General features: G+C 39.6%; 1 protein-coding gene across 1 annotated transcript; it reads left to right on the top strand.

Annotated features, from left to right (window-relative positions):
• The first annotated feature begins 663 nt into the window (after positions 1–663).
• On the top strand, positions 664–20,012 carry gna13b (guanine nucleotide binding protein (G protein), alpha 13b). Its single transcript, XM_077533802.1, has 5 exons — positions 664–1,128; positions 4,113–4,342; positions 9,377–9,427; positions 11,291–11,491; positions 15,706–20,012. Exons 1-5 carry the CDS (start codon positions 774–776, stop codon positions 16,075–16,077), a joined length of 1,209 nt encoding a protein of 402 aa, XP_077389928.1. The 5' UTR covers positions 664–773; the 3' UTR covers positions 16,078–20,012.
• Positions 20,013–21,099: the final 1,087 nt, after the last annotated feature.

Genomic DNA, 21,099 nt, shown 5'->3' with positions numbered 1-21,099 from the left:
TTGCATCAGTTGTCAGAAAAATGGTTGTCCGTCAGTAACAGACTGATAGGTCCGTCAGTAGGCTACTGACCTATTATGACAATCCCAGTGATGAACTTCCATCAATGCTTACTGATTAGCCTGTCAGTTTTTCGAAGTTTCCCATCATTCGTCACTAAAACGGGCGTCGATGACTGTTGGATCTTTTCTCAATATCAATCAACGAAATGCCCACCTCTGTAAATGGCCAGTTTTTTTACAGCGGGATCAGTGGCGTCTTATGGATTGTTGACACAGGCTGCTCGAACCTGGATTTACATTGACCATCGACACTTCATACGTACTGTACGTTGCGGTAATGTGCTTCAATTGTGCAGATATTTTCACTATATTTTCACCGCGGCACTTTTCCCAGGTCAATTATGAGGCAATTGGGCAGATGACGCTGAACAACCAATTGACGTGTCATCAAACACACTGTTTGATCAATTTCACCTGTGATTCTTTTTTTTCCCCTTTATTCACCAGATAAAAAAAAGTATTACTGGTGTAATGAGTTATACTGCACTTGTATTTAATAATCAAAATACATGAAGAATTATAGCATACTTGTAGCATTCCGATTAAAACCGCTCTGTTATAGTGGTTGACGGGTTTGTCTCATGCCAATGGGCCACTGCACACTCGACTAATGACGTTAGTTTAGGTGTTGCGACTAAGCAAGCAACTTGTTGAAAATCTGAAATCTTGGTTTGGAGCTTTGTGGGTGATTCCCGCGATTCCGATGACAGTGAATGCATCAGTGGCACCAGCTTCGCCTGCGCTCAGTCTTCCTCGTTGTGTGCATCGATGAAGTTGTTTCAAAGATGGCGGACTTCCTGCCGTCCCGCTCTGTTTTATCTGTCTGTTTCCCAAACTGTCTCCTCACTAGCGGCGAGGCAGAGCAGTTGCGGAAATCTAAGGAGATAGATAAGTGTCTTATTCGAGATAAGACATACGTTAAAAGGCTAGTTAAAATCCTCTTACTTGGTGCAGGCGAGAGCGGCAAGTCTACTTTCCTCAAGCAGATGCGCATTATCCATGGGCAGGACTTCGATCAGAGGGCCAAAGAAGAATTCAGAGCCACTATTTATAGCAACGTTATTAAAGGTAAGACTACGACTAATGCATTTGACCTCTTTCGAGTTGTTGCTGATTTGTTTGCCACGCGTTGTATAGTAGTTGTTTCGGTGTGTAAACACTGATGGTAGAGATGGTAGCTATGCTAACTGCACGTTAAGATGACCGGGGCACTCTGTTCCCTACTTTGCTGGACGAGCGAGCAAGAAACGCCCATGTTATTTATTTGTGTTCTTCTCCACGGTGGGTTCGGGGGGGACCAGCCGTGCAATTTAAGAGCTCGACAACAGGATTGCCCTCTATTCGTGTTACTATATACGGCACGTTATGATGGTTGTCGCAAAACCTGTCATTGTGGGCAGACAACATGACAGCATAATTCATACAATGACGTGTGTTTGACATCACCAAACGACGTTACTCTTCAAGTGGTGTAGCTCATCATTTCGGGTGGGATAAATAATTGATTCTTACATCCAGATGGAAGCGTTCTAAAACACAAATTACCTTGAAATGATAAGTTATTAAATAACGTGTTGTATGCGGAACAAAAAAGGAACTCAGGAGGGCTGAAATGTTTTGGAAAATAACCTAATTGAGATTTAATATGCGATTATTTTTTTTCAAGTCATTTTCTAATGTATTATTCAACAAACAAGCAATTAATCTCTTTCAATAAACAAGACCAAATCTATTATACATTAAAAGACTAGGTCAAAAGTTCATTCAAAATGAAGCATTAACATGAAAGATTTTTTTTTTTTTTAACTAACTACAATTACACGTGTAAACTTAGTAAATACTTTGACGTGCAGTCAAGTAAGCGTTGGCCCAGACAACAATTCTGATACACGGGTGTGGTATTAACTTTTAAGTATCCACTGTACTGTCAATCCGCAGGAAATCACAAACTAAAGTGCAGATGAAAGCAATAACATACCTCTGTGTTTTTAACACTTCAACCTATCAAGCTTGTCACTTTATGAAATGTAAACTTGTGGACTACACTTAAACACTGAACTTCCTCGACTGATGATTAAATGAGTTATGAAAGCTTATCAGTCCCTGACCAGTCAATAAGATAATGTATGCTAATGTTAAGTCAAGTCATCTTTATTTATATAATGTGTCGGAAAAGTAGGATTATACCTGTTTTTGGTATATATCTACTGTCTTCTTATTACAGAATGGATAAACACATTGGCACCTCATCCATCTAAATGAGAAGTAACATCATTTCAACAATTGAATTTCGTTCATGAAATTGGACAAGGCAAAATCTGGCTGCATACAGATTTATTTATTTTTTCCTCCTAATATGTGACCACGGACAACTTTTCAGGGCTCTGCCATTTTCAAATCATTTGACCAGGAATGTGTTTTGATTCGCCACCGCTCACATAGGTTACCGTTTAGTTTTATAGTAGCAACTTGGCTGGTAGGACAAATACTTTGAAATTTTGGCCTAAAACAATATTGAGGTCTAATAGTGACCATTTTCACTATTTTTGTCATTGTTCTCTGAATATTGTTTTACAATATTATTTAGACTGTATATTTGTCTCATGATAAATGCATTTTACATTAATTCAGGCTTGCTTGATTTACCAGTAATAACTACAAACCACGCTTAATTCATGATAATTGTATTATTGTGAGCAAGTACAAATGACAGATTTTTCTTACATGTCACCACTTCCAAAACAAGATGATTTTGTGGACTACTTTTTAAAAAAAGAAAATTTAGAGTATGCTCACTTCTCCAGGAACCACTGTCTGAATCATAGTTGAATGGAATTGTGAGGTGGTGGGAGATTTTCATTCCTGATCATTTCATTTTTGTGTAAACAAATTTAACAGTACTTGTGCTTTTTTTTTTCAGCCAAGTTGTGCATTCCAATTTGCCTGCATTACTTCAAGATTATTTCAATATCAACCAGCTGTTGCTTAAAATTAACAAAAGTTCTTAAGGATCAATTAATACATTCATTATTACTGTCATCCATGATAGGTTGTTTCATCTTGACCCGTTGCGATTCTCCAGTGTCTATGATCCCCACATCACCTTGCACGTCTTGTATAATGTTAGCCATTGTATTGAAATGTACCATTGGGTACATGATTAACAATTTTCTTTCCATATGCAAAATCAGTTGTTTGCTAAAAGGAACTTACTTTACTATGAATAAGAGCAAATAGGGAAGTGCTTTTTGAGAGGGTGGACAGGCCCGCTCAGCGTGAAGGGGAAATGACACAGTTGATGATGTTTACACCAAACAGGAAGCTTAATGTCAGTCTCCCTCATGAATGTGCTTGGACCTCTGCTCGTGCTAGTTGTCTGATTAAGTGTTGACACACAGGTACTGGATTTAAAAGTGACTAATAAACAAGAATAATTGGTTAATAAACAGCAATTGCAATGAAAAGTCAAATTTTATTTAATTGATGTAATAATCGGAAGACTAACCGATTCTAAAAATATCCAATAGTAACAGGCTGACAGCTCGACTAAGAAACACTCCTGGATAAAAACTTAACTAATATTCACTAACAATGCACACTTATGCACACTGCATCTTGAAACATGTTCAAACGTAAAATATCAAAAATCATGTTCATGTGCAACTCCTGCTGTTTCAGCACCTCCGCATACAGCATAATGATGATAGTGTCACCATCGAAGGCATTGCTACTGAGTGAGTTACCAATGCAAGTTAAGGCGACTTTGAATTATTTACTACTTCTGTTTTTGACTGAGGTGTTTTTATTATCACAGAAACTTGGTTTAAACCAAGGATTTTTATGCAAAACTTTAATGTGCTACCCGAATTCTTCGTAAATAGAGCCGTTTGTAACTTGATGTTTCATTGTATGTTTGTTTTTTTGTTTTGTTTTTTTCCCACCACATTTTTAATGGCCATATATTTTCCACTGATTTTTGCTGCAGTAGCCTCCTTGCCATAGGATGTGAATCGGAATGTAACCCTTAGAATAAATATGTTTTCTCATTCCAGGTATTCGAGTCTTAGTGGATGCTCGAGAGAAGCTTCACATTCCATGGGGCAACTTGTCCAATCAGCGTCATGGAGATATGTTGATGGCCTTTGACACCCGATCTATGATGGCCCACGGTCATGGTATGGTGCAACCCAAAGTTTTTCAGCATTACCTGCCATCCATCCGGGCCCTGTGGATTGATCAGGGAATCCAGAATGCATATGACCGTCGCAGAGAATTCCAATTGGTAAGTAGCCATAATTTCCAATTGATTAATAGGGCTGCAATTAGGGATGGGAATTGATAAGATTTTTACGATTACGATTCCGTTTTCGACTCTGCTTAATGATTCGATTCTTCATCGATTCTTTTTTTAAAAAAAGGTCAATAAAAATAGATTAGCATCCACTTTTTTATGTCTTAGTTGTATGTGTGTTTTAAGAGGTCCACATTCGAGGACTCCTCAATAGGGTCCCACGGGGTCCCCAGAAAAAAAAAGAAAGAAAGAAAAACGTAGCGGGTGTTGTTTTGTAGTCATGGTTCATTCTGTACGTCTTTGCACGTTTTGTAACCTTGAATGAACCGTGATGAAAAAAAAACACTCCCGGCCCGCGTGTTTACCGCCGTTTAGTGAGATACGGGCTTTAACATTTAACAGTTACTAATGGCACATTGTTTTCCATAAAGGTAAAATGGCGCTAATCTAGTTACTCCTAGTACCTGGAGTGTTGATAGGAGAGGACGCTTGCAATACTGGCCGGCGTTGCTGCTGGGTTGATCCCATTGGATCCGGAGCGCTCACAAACACGACAAACGGTAATTGAATGGTTTGTGTGCAAATGCTTTTGCATAGTGGTAGTGTTTCCTCCCTTAGATAAATATCCAATTTGCAAATATTGCAAGTTGCCCTGTTGTTAGCTTTTCTTGGAAGATGTCAACAAACTTTCGAGCGTGGCGCCATGTTTGTCGTCATCGCACACGGAAATGTTGTCGTCCCCACACGGAACCGATAAGGGAATTGTTAGCGAAAATGGCAAACGATGCCAAGGAATTGAAACACTGGGAGCCGGTTCACAACAAGAACCGGTTTTCGATTACCATCCCTAGCTGCAATGATGTTAAATAGTGTTACTTGAAACTGTCGGATCTTCACCCAGCCAAGCTGTCCGTGGCATTTGCACAGAAACTCAATGTTGGTCGTTACGTAAATTAGAAATAATTTAGAATGGCTCACTTCTAGACACATCTAAAATCTAGACACATCAAAATCTTGAGGCACACCATTTTAGGAAAAAAAAAACTAAACTAAAATGGCTATAGCGTTTAATTTTTTAACACCTATATCTATTGTATATTATTGAGTAACAAGTTTACATAACTTAAAAAAGCGCTCATAATCTTAAAATCAAAAGTGCACATTATAATCAAACTATATAAAAGATATCACTAATGCTAAGAAATATGCAGTGCATAATTCTATCATGGCCAACATTTCTATAACTACTAATCCATTTCCTCCTCAAAATCATCAGCTTCCACTTGATCTCCCTGAAAAACTTTTGTACACTTTGAATTAAGAGAGTATGGTGATATCTCTTCAGTTTATACTTCTACACATTAAAAGACATGTTTAATGATTGATTGACATCACAAAACTGTCCAACACCATGCTTGCATCATTCACATACAAATATTATACAACTGCGCACCCTTTCTCACTTTAATTCATGCGGTGCTCCCGACAGACCTCGACTCCATCCCCGCCATCAGTGGGATTTGCCGAGACCGCATATTTCTTTCAACACTTTTCACGTGTTTAGCACTTGTGAAATAAGAGAAACACAATTGTTATTAATTACACTAGGCGTAGTAGGCGAGTGTGTCGCTACTGGTCGGTATCTTTTCTTTATCGCTGTTATGGTGCTTGTGGAGTCGCAATCTTCATGGTGCTTGGTGGAACAGAATTGTCAACAAATCGCTCCTCATGGCGGCCGTTTTTCGGCAAATCTCTCTATGTAACTCTTGTCAAAGTTGACAAACCCGAATTAGTTGAAGGCGAGGGACGTGGGCTCTTTGCTAAAATGCACGTCACGTCGTGACACGCTTACCGCGGCACCTCCAAAATAAAAGTCACTACACAGTTCAGATGTCAAGATGCTTTTATTGTGATGAGATCCGACAACAACAGTGCCTCTAACTGTGAGCAAATGACATTTTCAGAGCCAGTCACTGCACGTCTTGTAAGCTTACTTCGAATTGTAACGAAATGCATTTCACATGCAATAACGATAACTAGTGATGCACGATGTGAAAAATTTCAACCAATACGATAACCGATAATTTCCTGCTTTGTATGGTCGATACCGATAACTGATACATTTGTTGTTGTTTTTTTATATATATATTTAATATAGCCTTCATATAATCTGCAATTTGTTCATCCAGGAATAGAAAAACTGACGTTTTAGTAGCTCTGATTATGACAGCAAACAAATGTCTCTTTCAAATGTGTATTTTCTATATGAAATTGCTAACAGATAATTACACAAAATAAAAAGTTAGTTTTTAAATTAATACAGAACTACAACTGGTTTATCTGGAAAAACAAAACATTCATGTATGTATGCATTATGCAATAGGAATGCATTTATTCAACCCTAAGTGCAATAGTGCACGAGGATGAGGTAGGTGAACGTTTGGTAAATTTATATGCATTGACATTTATCAACCTTATTTTAAAAAAAATTAAATTAAGTAAATAGACAAAATTGGTATTGCAGCATTGCCCTTGTGGGTGTGTGGGTGGTTATGTTGTTTCCCGTGGTCCCGTGAGGGAAACACAGACTGGAAAATAATAAATAAATAAATAAGCAAGCTGCTTACATTCGCGTGTTTTGTTGTGGCTTGGTTACAGCCGACAGTAACTGGCATTAAATAGTTAGTTAACTGCTTGGCTTGGCTTTAAAAGTTAAACATAAAATAACATATGATCCGCATCCTTGAAAACCCCCACCCCGAACTGCGGTGAGACTTACGTTATGTGTAGTGCGAGTCCATTCCTGTCAATCAAGCTGTGGCCACTTCGGAGGATACGGCTCCAAATGTGCTATTAACTTGTAAAAAAAAAAAACGGGTCAGCTACAAAAAAAAACAAAAAAACAAAACAAAAAAAGCTATTGTCTAGCGCTATGAAAGCCATAACTTTGCCGTTAATGGCTTTAAATTTGCTGTTGCTGGCTTGTTAACTTAGCGCCGTTAGCCTAGCAACATTAGCTGCTACAGCTGTGCCTCATTCAAGTTTGTTCAAGTTTGCTCCGCTTTCTCTCCCCTGCTGCGCTTTCTATCCTCTGTGCTTGCCAAAAGTCATTTGGATGGTAATTGTCATTCCGCCTTTAGATTTGTTGTTGCTGGCTTGTTAACTTAGCGCCGTTAGCCTAGCAACATTAGCTGCTGCCTCTGTGCCTCCTTCAAGTTCGTTTCGTTCAAAACTGATCTGCCATGATGATGGATATTCAGGTGAGCAAAAGCCTTCTTAGAATCCTTGCTGAAAATGTTTTGATCTGCCATGGAGAAAAACCACGACACTGGTGAGGAGGACATGTTGATTGCTACGTGCTAGTCTAGACAGTAGTGTGGGGCGGACCAAGCTTCGGCTAAGCCTTTTTTTTATTTTTTATTTTTTTTTTTATTTTTTTTTTTGAGATGCCGGTCTATAAGAGCGAGAGGCGTGATAGATGATGCAATCAGCGCGACATGGTCTATACAAGACGTAAGCAGCGCGACTTTGGTGTATTGTTGGGTCCTCACGTTGCCAATAGTGTACAGACTTTAATAGATATATCGGACCTTTGTATCGGCTAAAATATACATATAGGGCCGATCATATCATATCGGCCGATATTGTATCGGTCCGATAAATATCGTGCATCCCTAACGATAACGCCGTTCCAAATATGGGGAGAATAATTAATTAATTTGTTTATGTAAAAAGAACGCCGTTAGTTTAATGGCCGTTATTCCCACCACTCGTTGTTACCAGTTAGGTGGAATTCGACAATTTCCCTCAGTACACCAGACAGTATCTCACGGCACAGTAGTGTGCCGCGGCACAGTGGCTGAGAAACACTGGTATAGACAATCTTTGACAGTAACAGATAAAGCCTCTTCTCTACATTTGATGGAGCAGAGCTGCAGCTGCTTTGCAAACACAGATGCACACGGACAGCCAATGAATGGGAGCCTTATGTTTCTGCTTGCTGTCATTCTTTCCAGACCATTGCTTCCTCAAACCATTCTTTATTTTTCTCCACAAGTTTGTTTGTGATCTAACAGCACTTTTCTTACAGTAAAATAAACTCCTATGCCTCATCAATATGCATCTGTAGCAAGGTTATTGTAGTTGACAAAATAACAAAGTAACTCAATTAAATTAAAAAAAAGCATTGCTACCTTTTTCACTGCTGATGGTTTAGCGGTGTAGAAGAAGTCAAATTAACAGTAGAAGAAGAATGTCTTCCTGTCAAGGCAACATAAGCTCAAGGGAAACAAATTAGGGTCATATTTTGTTTTCTTGACTTGTGTTAAATAGGAGATCAGATAAAGACTTGTCCATTTTTCAATTTCCAATTTTTAAGAGAGGGTCAGCACGACTTTACCCAGGAGTGGACCAGCAAGTGACGAATGAAGCAGCATTAATAACACAAAATGGTGCAAAACACACTTTTATTGATAATAAATTTTAAATATTATCTGGTCAGTACAGCAACCACCAAATCTGGGAGAAAAATGTGAGCAGTAATTTATTTTGCACACTTGTGCAAGTGTGAACAATAGCGGTTTAAATTGTTTTGCTTAAAAATTGTACTAGGGACATTATATTTAATTTATGGCAGCAATTAACCTGATAACTGACAAGTTTGCTGGCTACTACATAAGAAATGTCAAGGTAAGCGTGAACGCAATACTGTATTCATCTTTGATCTTTTTATATTCTTATAGGCCTCTTAATAAGATGTGAATGGATTTTTTTGGAGTTAATTGTGGCCTGACAACCTGACAGGCAAACAATTCACAATTTTCTGACTACTGCGGTTTTCATTGTCCATGTTATTTGCGTACAGAACACAAGTCGTGTGTTTAATTGGATCATGTTCATAATTGTGGTACTTGTTGAGGTCTCAGCACAGACAAGGCTTGAAAACGTGAAATCAATGGAAAATTGTGAAGATTTTCAGTAAAGACAATTTCTTATTCACACTTTCTCTTTTTCTCTCTGTCTCAGGGGGAGTCAGTCAGGTATTTCCTGGACAATTTGGAAAAGCTTGGACAGTCGGTAAGTCTCAGAATTCTCTCAAACGGCTGGAGAACTGATGCAGCACAGGGATGATGCTCTTTTGCTCATTTTGCCATTTTCGTCAGTATTAACTTCATTATTTTTCATGTACAATTAATATCTTTCAAAACACATCTTACCAGTTGCTGTCGACTGAAAATAACAACACGTATGCTTCAGGCCGCTCAGGTAATGTCCAGTCATGGTTCAGTTTGCGAACGGCACATGCATGACCAAACCCAGAAAACAGGTGAGCCGTGATTGGTAGTTACCTGAGCTCTGAACACCTGTGAGGCTGTGATGTCATTTTCAGTTAACAGCAAGTTGCAAAATGTGTTTTTGAAGGTATTAAATGTAGGGACATAAAAAATAAGGAAGTTATCAAATAAATTCGAGACAAAATATTTTTTAATTGCTGAAAATAGCTAAATGAGTCAAGTATCCCTTTAACCCCTGTAATGTGTCCGAAAGGAAAAAAATGAATAAACCAAACCAAACCAAACCCAGAGATGCACAAGTCTGGCCCTCGAGAGCCCCGATCCAGCCTGTTTTCCATGTCTCCATCCTCCAACACAGCTGAATCCAATGATCAGCTCTCAGGATCGTTATCAGGCTTCTCCCAAGCTCGTTGATGAGCTGATCATTGGGTTCAGCTGTGTTGGAGGAGGGAAACACAACATGAACCTTTGAGGTGTTGTACGTACGCTACACGGCCCCATTCATTTTGGACTTATTTCCTGGTCTTTGCCCCATAAAAATGTGTATGGAATGATTAAGTGTTGCCGTAATTATATTGCAGTCCAACCCATCTTAAGTTTCATATTCTTCCTTCGAGAAAGAGTTAAAAAAAAAAAAAAAAAAAAAAAATAGTAATTTATTACAGAAGTGACTGTGGCAAACACTGCCAACCTGTGTTTGTGTGCAACCGCTCCATTACAGTGGAATATGAATGATAATGGTGACTGATTGTCCCCAAAATTTATGGGTACTTGAGTAAACATGCTCAGTGATAGTCTGAAAATATTAGAATGAAACAAAACTTACGGTATTTATTTTTTATGCTTTACTTCGTAATGTTGGCTCAAATCAAGGCCACATGATGGAAATGGCCGAGTGATGGAAATGAATGATGACTAGTCCAAAGGAATTGGCAATTCAAGATGTTGACTGAAAAAATGTTGCTTCATCTTTGTTTAGTAATCACTCAGACTCCATCCCTGCTTCCATCTACTATCAAATGATTTTGATTGCTTGTTGCCAACTTTGTTTATGACTCATGCACAAATTGTATATGAACTTTACTGATAACTTGGGCAAGGCCTTGTTGCGGTACAATGTAGGGGCTGAGTGATAAAAGATTTGCTATGGGTTTGCCGTCCTGTCGGCCTTTTGTGTGACTTGGACGACGGCTAACATCACTACCATGGACTCCATTGAAATAAATAAATAAATAAATAAAAATCGTGTTCTTATAGGTTACTGATGGAGGTGGAAAAGAGGCGTCATCAAAACCTCCAACCATGGCTCCCATAATGCTACAACCAGTACATGTTGTGATGCAAGTGTGTTCTGAAAGCAGTTTTGATGTGTGATTGTAGATATCTGGCTCACACACACTGCACATCAGCATGATCTTTGCCAATGATGGGTTATGCTGGGATGCAACACACACATGCGCTTTCCTTGTTTATTCACTGTGGTATTCTTGGAATGCTGAGTTTTAAATGGGGCATCAACAAAGCAATATAAGAAGTGAAGGCATCACATTTATATGGACTGCTCAGCTCGCCAGTCTTTTCCCTTCTAATATGCTTGCCATCACCAATTAAACTGATGGATGGGGAAATGTGAATTTGATTTCAGGACTACCTCCCCAGCCAGCAGGACATCCTCCTGGCCCGAAAGCCCACCAAGGGCATCCACGAATATGACTTTGAGATTAAGAATGTGCCTTTCAAAATGGTGGATGTAGGCGGTCAGCGTTCTGAGAGGCGGCGCTGGTTTGAATGCTTCGACTCAGTCACTTCCATCCTTTTCCTCGTCTCCTCCTCTGAATATGATCAGGTGAGTGACCTTTACGGACGTTCCAAATTCGGACAGTTACAGCTTTGCATTAAATTTGAAGTACAGTGGAACCTCTATTGTTGACTGCTACTGTATATCATCCAGGATGCTGGTCGAAGATCAATTTGTGTATATCTTGACCCTTCTTGAAAATTATGTATTTCCGGCTTAAGGTCAGCATCGAAATCTTTTACAGGTGTAAAATGAAATTAACCATTATTAAGAGACAAAAACAAATTACTGCGGTACAAGTTTTATTTGTTCCTTGATCATGCTTGCAATTCACAACATTTGTATGCAGGTCTCCACACGACGGCCAAATTACCCACAAATGTGACAACTTTACAGTGTTTGCTGGTTAAAAAAAAAAAAATGAAAAATCTGGTCGCACGGCGCAAGTGCATGTTTTAATTACAGTTGCGGCAGATCATCTTTGAGTGGTGATGTGTTTGGATTAAGCATGAGGACGAGTCAAGCTAGCCACCAGGCCACGGCCAACTCCAAAATAAAAGCCTACCAAATAATACATATACATCAATGCCTTGGTAGGCTTGTATTTTGAAGTTGACCCTCGCAGCTATCTTGATTCGTCCTCTCTCAACAACCAACATCAACACAATGCCATCCCAAATTTATATTCAATTGCTAATTATGGATGCCAAGAAACCGCGAGTTAAGTACGCTGTCATTGTAAAAGTGGGCGTGCCAACCAAACTTTGAAGGACCATAACTAGAAAACTGTTTGAGCTAGGAAGCTCAAACTTCTGATTCTTTTGATATCAAAAGGCTTAATGAAATAAAAATCAGGCAAATTGGAGAGTTGTCACTAAGGAGTTTCTGGGAATGTGTGTGATTTGACACGGAATGAATGACCTGTATGCAAATTGAGATGACTATACATCAGTAAATATAGTCAGGCTGTAGTAACACCTCTCCAAAAAATGGTGCAACCAAATTGTGTGCGTTGTGACCGATTGAAAATGTTGGTAGCAGCAATGCTGCCAGTGCAAAACTTACTGTAGAGGCCTGGTATGTGAAATCCCGTCTCCACATAGAAATGAATCCTTTCCAGTCTCCCCCCAAAAAACAAATGTTTGCAGGGCTCTACACTAACTTTTCCACTGGTAGCACTGGTGCGAGTGACATTTTCAGTTGGTCGCACAGCACAGATTTGGTCGCACCATTTTTTGTTTGTGGAGGTCCAGCATGACCTTAGGCATACGCAACTCGACATATTTGCAAAATATTTTATTGGAACACGAGGTTTGCCGCCAACAGCAGTGGCTATCAAAACAAGTCAATAATTTCGTATAACTTAACGCATGTAAACATTATTTTTTTTTAGCTCAGTAAAAGTCAGTACTTTTTTTTTTTTTTTTTCTTCACCTGCTCCATGGCCGATGTTCCCCTGCCCTTTTCAGCTGTATCATTTGAACTGTCCAAGCTAAGCTTGCAAGTTTGCTGCCATAAAATTTCATGAGTGGCAAGTCACACCAACATTGAACCATATTTACAATTTAATATGGACCACCATGGATGAAATATTGCGATTCACGACCGGCTCGCGAGTCGTGAAGCTTTTTCTGAATGGAGAGCTCTGCCGCTGGAGCTCTCATTCAAGTGAATGGGAACACACCACAAGTCAGCGTTGTGCACTCGCGATGATTTTTAAAACCACAAACAGTACAAATCCATCGACAGGTACCTTTTAAATTGTAAATATAGTTCAGCGTAGTTGTAAAACATTATTAGACTTATTGTATATACTGTATTTGTATGACTTTGGGGAAGACCAGCGGGCGCCTCTGCCTGCCTCGCGTAAAACAAGGAAATGGGCGTGTGTCGCTTGTTACCTTGCTGTCGGCCAATGACAGATGACGACACGGCCCCCCTCGTCTCGCGACGACCAGCGCTGCAGAAGCACTGCTGAAAGGGTTCTAAACAGCGGTTACAAGGGAACCGCTCGACCCCGAAAAAGTCCCATGGAGACGCCGTCGCTAACATCCGGTGACAAAAAAATGCCGCTTCGGTGTGGAACCGGTCCGGTGGGAAAGTGGATGATATACTGTATGTTTTGTATGTAAATTGTAGTCTGCGCGGTACGCATGTACGAGTATGCTGTGCCCAAGGAAGTAGCCAGCCAATCACATTGCAGCGAGTCAAGTTTCACTCAGTCGGCACGCGGCGACGCGTTCTAGTTGCTACAGGAGAGCCAGCGGAGGACACGGGACTTTCAAATGTACGTTTTAAACAGTGCAGAGGGGGAGCATTAATGCACTCGCGCCGTGAGAGTGGTATTTTTTTTTTCCACCAGCACGCGATTGAAAGATGCCCGCGTTTGCCAGTGAAATGCTCGCACAGTCGAGCCCTGGTTTGTACAGTAAAGCCTACTCCATCCGGGTCGCAGTCTCAGTATTTTACTTTTTTATTGTGTGTGTTATTAATTTAAGTTTGTGTATTTTCATTCTCTGCTGATTTTTTACAGGGTTGTTTAGTTTCAGTCATGTGTCAAGAAAAAATACCTGTATCTACCGATTCAGCCACTCAGAGTGTCAGCCGCTGGCTGGCTATACAGGCTGTACTGTATTGTACTCAGCTTCTCTCTCTTCTGCGCCGTACATCAATAATGTCATTCTTTGCAAAGGATTAAGACTGTGATTATTGTTATATTATCTGTCTACATATGTTGCTGCACCGTTTGTGTTCAGATAACCGTTGCTCAACACCGCATGTAGCGTCTCACCCTATAGTTTGGTCACCACTGTGGTAGTGGTGGTGGTTCACTCGCCTGACTTTGGTGCAGGCAGTGTGGCTGTATTAATGTGGGTGTGAATGGTTTCCTGTCATCTGGGATAGGCGCCACCTCCCACAGCCCTGAACAGGATAGTTGGTATCCAAATAGAAAATAGATGGTTGGATGACCTGCAGTTGAACTCACGTGGAACTTCTCAATTTAGAGGTTCCATTGTATCTTCACGCAAATGAACCCAAATTAAACCACACGGCATTAAAATTCAAGGGTGCGTTCTCACAACTTTGCCCAGTTTCAGAAAACAAGTCACATAAAAGGCTTAGTAGAGGCTTGTGCTTCCAAGAACTTGTCCTTAGTGTGTGAACTAAAAAGTCAAAACAAAAGGCTGTGGCAAAGGATGCATGCTAATTGACAGCCTGTTACTGTTTAGTTCAAACATAAGCCACTTCCTGATGCCTAATTTCAACTTGACACTTTGTAAATAAGGACTAATATATATATACAGTATGTATGTTGCATTAAAATGTTGGCTTTTACAGTAGGCTTTTGTGCATAGCTAAAAATGTATCAAGAGTCTAAAGCACCAATATATACAGTACAAATGTTTTGATGCAACGTGTATCTGTCCTCATTTCTGCTACTTTACTGTAACAGTAACCTAAAAGAAATCAATCTTAATTAGTCATTGGCCAACATTTCACACTTTGGTCACATTTTCAATCAATAACAAATTACCAAATGAAGCTGAGCATGAAATGTGCTGTTGCTCGTGTCAAGTCGACATCTCCCATTTCTTGCAAGCTGACATTAGCAAACCTTTTTTTTTTTTTTTCTAGCTTTTTACCTTTGACTGGTGTTGTTGACTATATGTTTGCTTCAAGGATGCATGCAAATGTTTTGAGTAGCATTATTAACATTTTAATCATCATTATTAAAAATAAGGTTAAGATATAGACACTGAAAACATTGCAATGTGTTTAGTTTTGAAGCTATAAAAAAAATTCTAATCAGCTTACCTCTTTCACGTTTTGACATAAGAAATTGAAAATGACTAGAATGACTGCAATGCGGAATTTAAGAGTGGTGAAACTGTAGTAAAACTTTGCAATGTTTGCATTTAAGAATGTAGTAAGTGTAATAGTAATAATATAATGAAAATATGATCAGCCTAGTGACGTGGGTAAGGTACAGAAAATGATGTCACAAAATGGCAGCAAAGTAGAGATGACAACTGTTAAGGATTGTCTGCATTATGTTAAGGAAACTACCTACAAAATAAAATATGTAAATCCACAAGTTGAAAATCCCCCATATGTGGGAGATTTCTTACTTTTATGACAATTTTGAGGTGTGGCTCAAGACAATTGTTCCGGTTTCTCACATGGCCCCTTGGGAAAATGAAATGCACACCATCATCACCCCAATAACCATCAAGCTCATGTCCGCATGCTTCCATGTCCAGGTTTTGATGGAAGACAGACAAACCAACCGACTGAGCGAGTCCCTCAACATCTTCGAGACCATCGTCAACAACCGAGTGTTCATCAACGTCTCCATCATCTTGTTCCTGAACAAGACCGACCTTCTGGAGGAAAAGGTGAAGCAGGTATCCATCAAAGACTACTTTGCCGAGTTCTCGGGCGACCCCAAAAGCCTGTCGGACGTGCAGGCCTTCTTGGTGGAGTGTTTTCGCAAAAAGCGGCGAGAGCAGCAGCAGAAGCCGTTGTACCACCACTTCACCACCGCCATCAACACCGAGAACATCCGCCTGGTCTTCCGCGACGTCAAGGACACCATCCTGCATGACAACCTCAAGCAGCTGATGCTGCAGTGAGAGGACAGACCAGGTGGAGGGGGAGGGGGAGGGGGAGGGTTGGCAGCTGTGCCACACCTAACATGGACCAGACGGATGTTCCTTACCCCGCCCATCAGCCTGTAAGGGAACAGGTGCTGTTCTCCCTTCACCCATCCATCCTCTTCATCTGATAAACTATGAATCAAAGCCACCACTACTACCAACATTCCCCCGTTTGCTTCCTCTTTGCCTTATCCAGCATCTTCACTGTGACTTTTATCAGCTGCCAATGGCCAACATGTACCTTCAAAACACTGTAAATGACCTCTAACCCCCACCCAATCGCCACCCTCCTGCGCAAATTCTCACACTGCTTTTTGTTGTTGTGCTGCTTTCAGCACTGTTGAAAGAGTGTAACAGGGAGGGCCGTTTCCACTCGGTGTTGCTCATACGGCTGCCGAAAGTCTCGCTTGCCGTCTCAAAACCACATTTTTTCCATGATGCATTTTTATCTGCTCTGACGCCACTTGATTACATCATAGGGGCTGGCCTGTGGTTTTTTGCTGGACAGGAAAGAAGAGGGCCGATACACACACACACAGTGTCATCTGTAGTGTCGTTTCTAATCATTTAGGGCTTTTCCTTAACACAATATTAATATATGTACCTATGCATTTTTTTCCTTAACTTATATTTGCTAGGGTTTACACTTTTGATTTGTAACTACTGTTATCCTGTTTAATCCATTGTGTGGCGCGAGGTGGGGGGGCTGTTGAAACAGCACAAACATAGCCACTTGTCAAACTGTCCAGTGCAGATTTTTTTTTTTCCTTGCTCCAATTTGCTGTTTCTCAGGGCACTTAGTGAACCACTTCGTTCTGATTTGAAGCCAACTGTTTCTTATGCCTCCATTTCACCAGTCGTTTCTCCTTGTCAAAAGATCCAAATGAAAAACGAATCTGTGCATATGACTTGGAGTCCAACATGGCTCTTGTCATGCAGTGAGATGCTGGAGAAGTTGTTGTTGTTTTTTTTTTTAAAGGGACCAATGAAGTGAGATTTGATGACCATGACCCGCTTTTCTGGGTTGTCTATACTATACGAAGGTAAACATGGCACGAGGCTTTTCCTCCTTGCTAGCTGTGGCTTTGGCTCACTTGCATCCCTTGTGTCATGTGGGTAGAATTTTCCAATTTTTAATGTTGATTCATTAAAAAGAAAAAAAAACACTGTTAATTTCAATATGCAAAAAATATATACCGGTATGTTCTGTCACATCAATATACTGTTTTTTTTTTTTTTTTTTTTTTTATGAAATATAATCATAGATCGAGTAATTGTTGATTATATTACATAGGTCGCGCCACACCTGCCATGACATGTTTTGCTGCCATCTTTCTGCTGCAAATACCCGAAGGAGAAGAGTTTTGCGAAATGTAGTCATTGATGGTAGGCTTGCCAAGCGTGGTCTCAAAATGCATGCGCTTCCAACTTCGGTCATTGCACTCTTATTACTTCACAAAAAAAAAAAATATCTACACACAGGCACTTGAATGGATGCTGAGCTCATTGTTAATTTTTCAACACCTGTCTACCCATTTCAAAATGTTGGCCTTGGCTTTTTTTCTTCTACTATGGCCTTCCTCTTCTAACTACGTGTGAAGAGGAAGGGAATGCTATATGGGGAATTAAATAGAGCCCTGTGTGTTCTGCAAATGGATGAATATTAACTTTCCACATCAGATGTGAACACCCAAGCCTAAATTCTGCAGCTTGGGTTCGTTTGAAACAAAGTGGAACCTCCAACATGCATTCTAATTAGTTCACTTATGAAAAATATTTCTCAATGAAACTTGACCAAACCACCCCCAGTGGAACTACCACCATCATACATTTTTATCAACTGATCACGTTTTTATGTGACTTTTAATGCATGTTTGGAATTGGAGGTTGCACAGTGACTAGTTAAGAGTGTGATGTAGACTATTGATGTGCTCAAGAGAATGTGTTGTTTTGAATCTCGGTTTAACCAGTCAATACTGTGCGCCAGAATGAAACGTAAATAAGATCGCCCTGCATGAATCAAAAGATAATTGTGAAAATGCAATGCCCAAGAGGCAGTTTTGGGACGTTGTGTTGTATTGGTACTAAGAATTAAGGTCAAGTAATCTTTGTTTAAAAAAAGATAATTTCAAAATGGAGTCGAATTGAGGGGTTGTCAATTTTTTTCTGAAAGCCAGGATGTGTTACAAGTGAGCATCTTACCGGTCTGATCATCAATCTTCCTCTCTCATAATCAACTTTGCTAATAGGCCATGCAACCATCCACAATGTAAATATGTTTGTTTTGTCATGTCTTAGCACATGTTGGCACCTGAAGTTGAGTTTATAAGTGCCACTTGATGTGTCATTAACAGCAATGTTAGGATTTGAATTGAAATGTCTTATATTTCATTGTGAACCATGATTCCACGTTTTACCGTTAAGTCGTGTCGTCTTGCCTCAGTGTCTGTGTTGTCATTTTCTCATGTAAATGGTCTTATTTACAGAGAACAGCTAATTAACATGCATGACAGCACAAAGTCACCATGAAATAAGTAACATTTTGGAATACTTTTTCGCAATCTACAAATAAGCAAATGTAGTTGCACGTTGTCAACTCCAAATGATGTTTCATCATGTAAATGACTTAATTTACAGTTCAGGGATCCACTTTCGTCCACTTGTTAGTTCTCTTGATTACTTGCATGTTAGCTGAAGTTCAAAATGATGTTTTCACCCAGACAGCTTCCGTGAGCAAATAAAAAGATGCGGGCGAACGTGTGCTGGAATGTACAACTTCAAAATTGGGTGGATGCCAGAAATGGAATAGAAATGCTCACACTTCTTAAGACAGATGTATTTATATTTTTCAAACACTTGCTTGGACTGTCACGTTTTATTGGAATGCGTCTTTGGAGGATTAAAAATGAAATGTAAAAAGACATTTCTTAAATGATGTCATAGAACAACAGCCTCAGCTGATGTTCATGTGATTTTATTTTTTTTTAAGTGCAGGGCATTTGACTGGGGAAAAACTAATGATCAATGAATTGAATGATTATTTAAAAACCTGTTTTAATGCCAGTGCTGTCAAATAAATGCTGCTTGGAGTCATTTGCGGCGCATGTAGCTAATGTGATGTTGGTTCAACAGCAGTCTAAGCCTCGACAGTGCTTCTGGTCGCAGCTAAATGATGCTAATAGATGCAGTCGATCAGAAAATCATTCAACTACTCTTCACTTCCACTTTTATTCATCCTCCGTAATGCATTCCAAAAATTGTGATTGCACCACCTTTGTTTTTGCTTTGAGTCAAGCTTATGTATTTACATTTCTTTGGTTTCCCGATGATGCCTTGCACAGGCTTACAAGTTGAACTTTTGGACCAAATTTGCTTGTTTAACATGACATCTGTTATGGCGGCCTTCTGTTTTCTCTTTGCAATCAAGAGATGTTCTATTCTTGAAGCACATTGAGTCCTCCATGTCCAGCATCTCGCCAAAGACTTACTTGATGCCAGTGAAGTGGCCTTGCTCGCAACATTTTCTCATGGAGGCTGTATATAACATCACTTGTGCCAAATCCGTCTGGTGACTGTAACATTGTGAATCCGATATTTGCATGTCATCCTGGATTCAATTGAAGTCTGTTTTGGTTTTCAGCTATAGTGAGAGCAAGTGTAAGATGTGATTAGCATCCTAATTCCCAAAATCCTCACGTTTAGTGCCTCTTTTTTTTGCTAATTTTGGTTATCTCAAAGGTTTTGTACTTTTTGTAAAATGTGACACCATCAGTTTGATATATGTCAACTAATTGTAATGCATTTCTCCTCCTGGCTGAATATTTTTAAATAGATACGCTTCCATTGTACAGTCTAACTTATGCTGTCTCACCAATTTGCTCCTTAATAAACCCAGTTTTTGTTTTTGTAAACTGTGTCCTCATTTCTTAACTCACCACTCATTGCTATTATTACTACTATTAATGTATAGTAGGACTGCCCAGGTCACCATTGAGTGAGTGCTGATCAAGGTCATATAAATATTAAATAAATTCTGCAAAGGGGGAAAAAAACGAGTGTAAAGGTGAAGTTCTCAATTGCAGTCAATTACCAGCAGCCACTGCTGGATCGAAGTCGATTGGACCGCAAATGTTCCTGAGGAAAGCCTGAGGGCAGCAAAAACAGGTCTCAGGTGTGTAAGGCTTGTCTCACTTCCGCCTTGATCAGATTTTCAGATCAGATATGGATGTGTTTACATTGGTGGAAGACAAGCAAGCAGCTCACTTAGGTCCAGGTCGGATGGGCTGCCATGGACATCATTCACACGCACAGTACTGAAATGCTCGCACAATACTGTTTTGTTGTTTTTTTTTCTCTTTCTACTGAAACATGCATTAATTAAATCCTTTGACACGTCATAGTAAAATCCCTTTCACAAGTGTATATTTAAAAAAATAAATACAAAAATCAAGCCAGCATTTTATTACACAGCTCTACAAAATTCAGAACTGAATTGAAAGTGATCCCGAAATTCCAACTCAATTTTTGGATCTGAGTTGGAATAGATGTAGCAAACATGAATTTCATTATTCCAAGGACTTTAAGGTACACAATATTTATATAGTAAATCATACAGTGTACTATTTTTTAATTAATATTTAATGCGCCTGCTCATATACAACAGATCATTAAAATTGTAGTCCTTTGAAATTGATGGGAGAACAGCACTTCATTTCCCATAATACTTTGCTTTTATATATGGCTGCCCAAACACTTTAACACTGATTATCACACCCTTTGGTCAATACAATAATACAGTACTCGTTATCAATGAGGTTCTTTAAATTGCATTGAATTAAGTTCCACTTCCTGCAATTCAAATTCAAACGGGCATTTTGACAATTTTCCCACTAATTCCCGACTCGTTATATTGTCACTCTTGGTGAGAGGATGTCCTGGCATGTACAGGACCGATTGCACATGATGAAGGCATAACAGGCATTCTTCTGCTCTCCAATT

This window comes from Festucalex cinctus, chromosome 1 (assembly GCF_051991245.1).
Source record: "Festucalex cinctus isolate MCC-2025b chromosome 1, RoL_Fcin_1.0, whole genome shotgun sequence".
In the NCBI taxonomy this organism is placed as follows: Eukaryota; Metazoa; Chordata; class Actinopteri; order Syngnathiformes; family Syngnathidae; genus Festucalex; species Festucalex cinctus.
The sequence above is the reverse complement of the archived record's forward strand: the minus strand, read 5'-3'. Positions and strand labels throughout refer to the sequence as shown.

Excerpts from the sequence above, each read along its gene's own strand:
- gna13b (XM_077533802.1), top strand. The coding sequence starts at position 774 with ATGCATCAGTGGCACCAGCTTCGCCTGCGCTCAGTCTTCCTCGTTGTG. Across the intron at positions 1,129-4,112 it reads TTATAGCAACGTTATTAAAG|GTATTCGAGTCTTAGTGGAT; the intron begins GTAAGACTACGA and ends TTCTCATTCCAG. Across the intron at positions 9,428-11,290 it reads TGGAAAAGCTTGGACAGTCG|GACTACCTCCCCAGCCAGCA; the intron begins GTAAGTCTCAGA and ends ATTTGATTTCAG.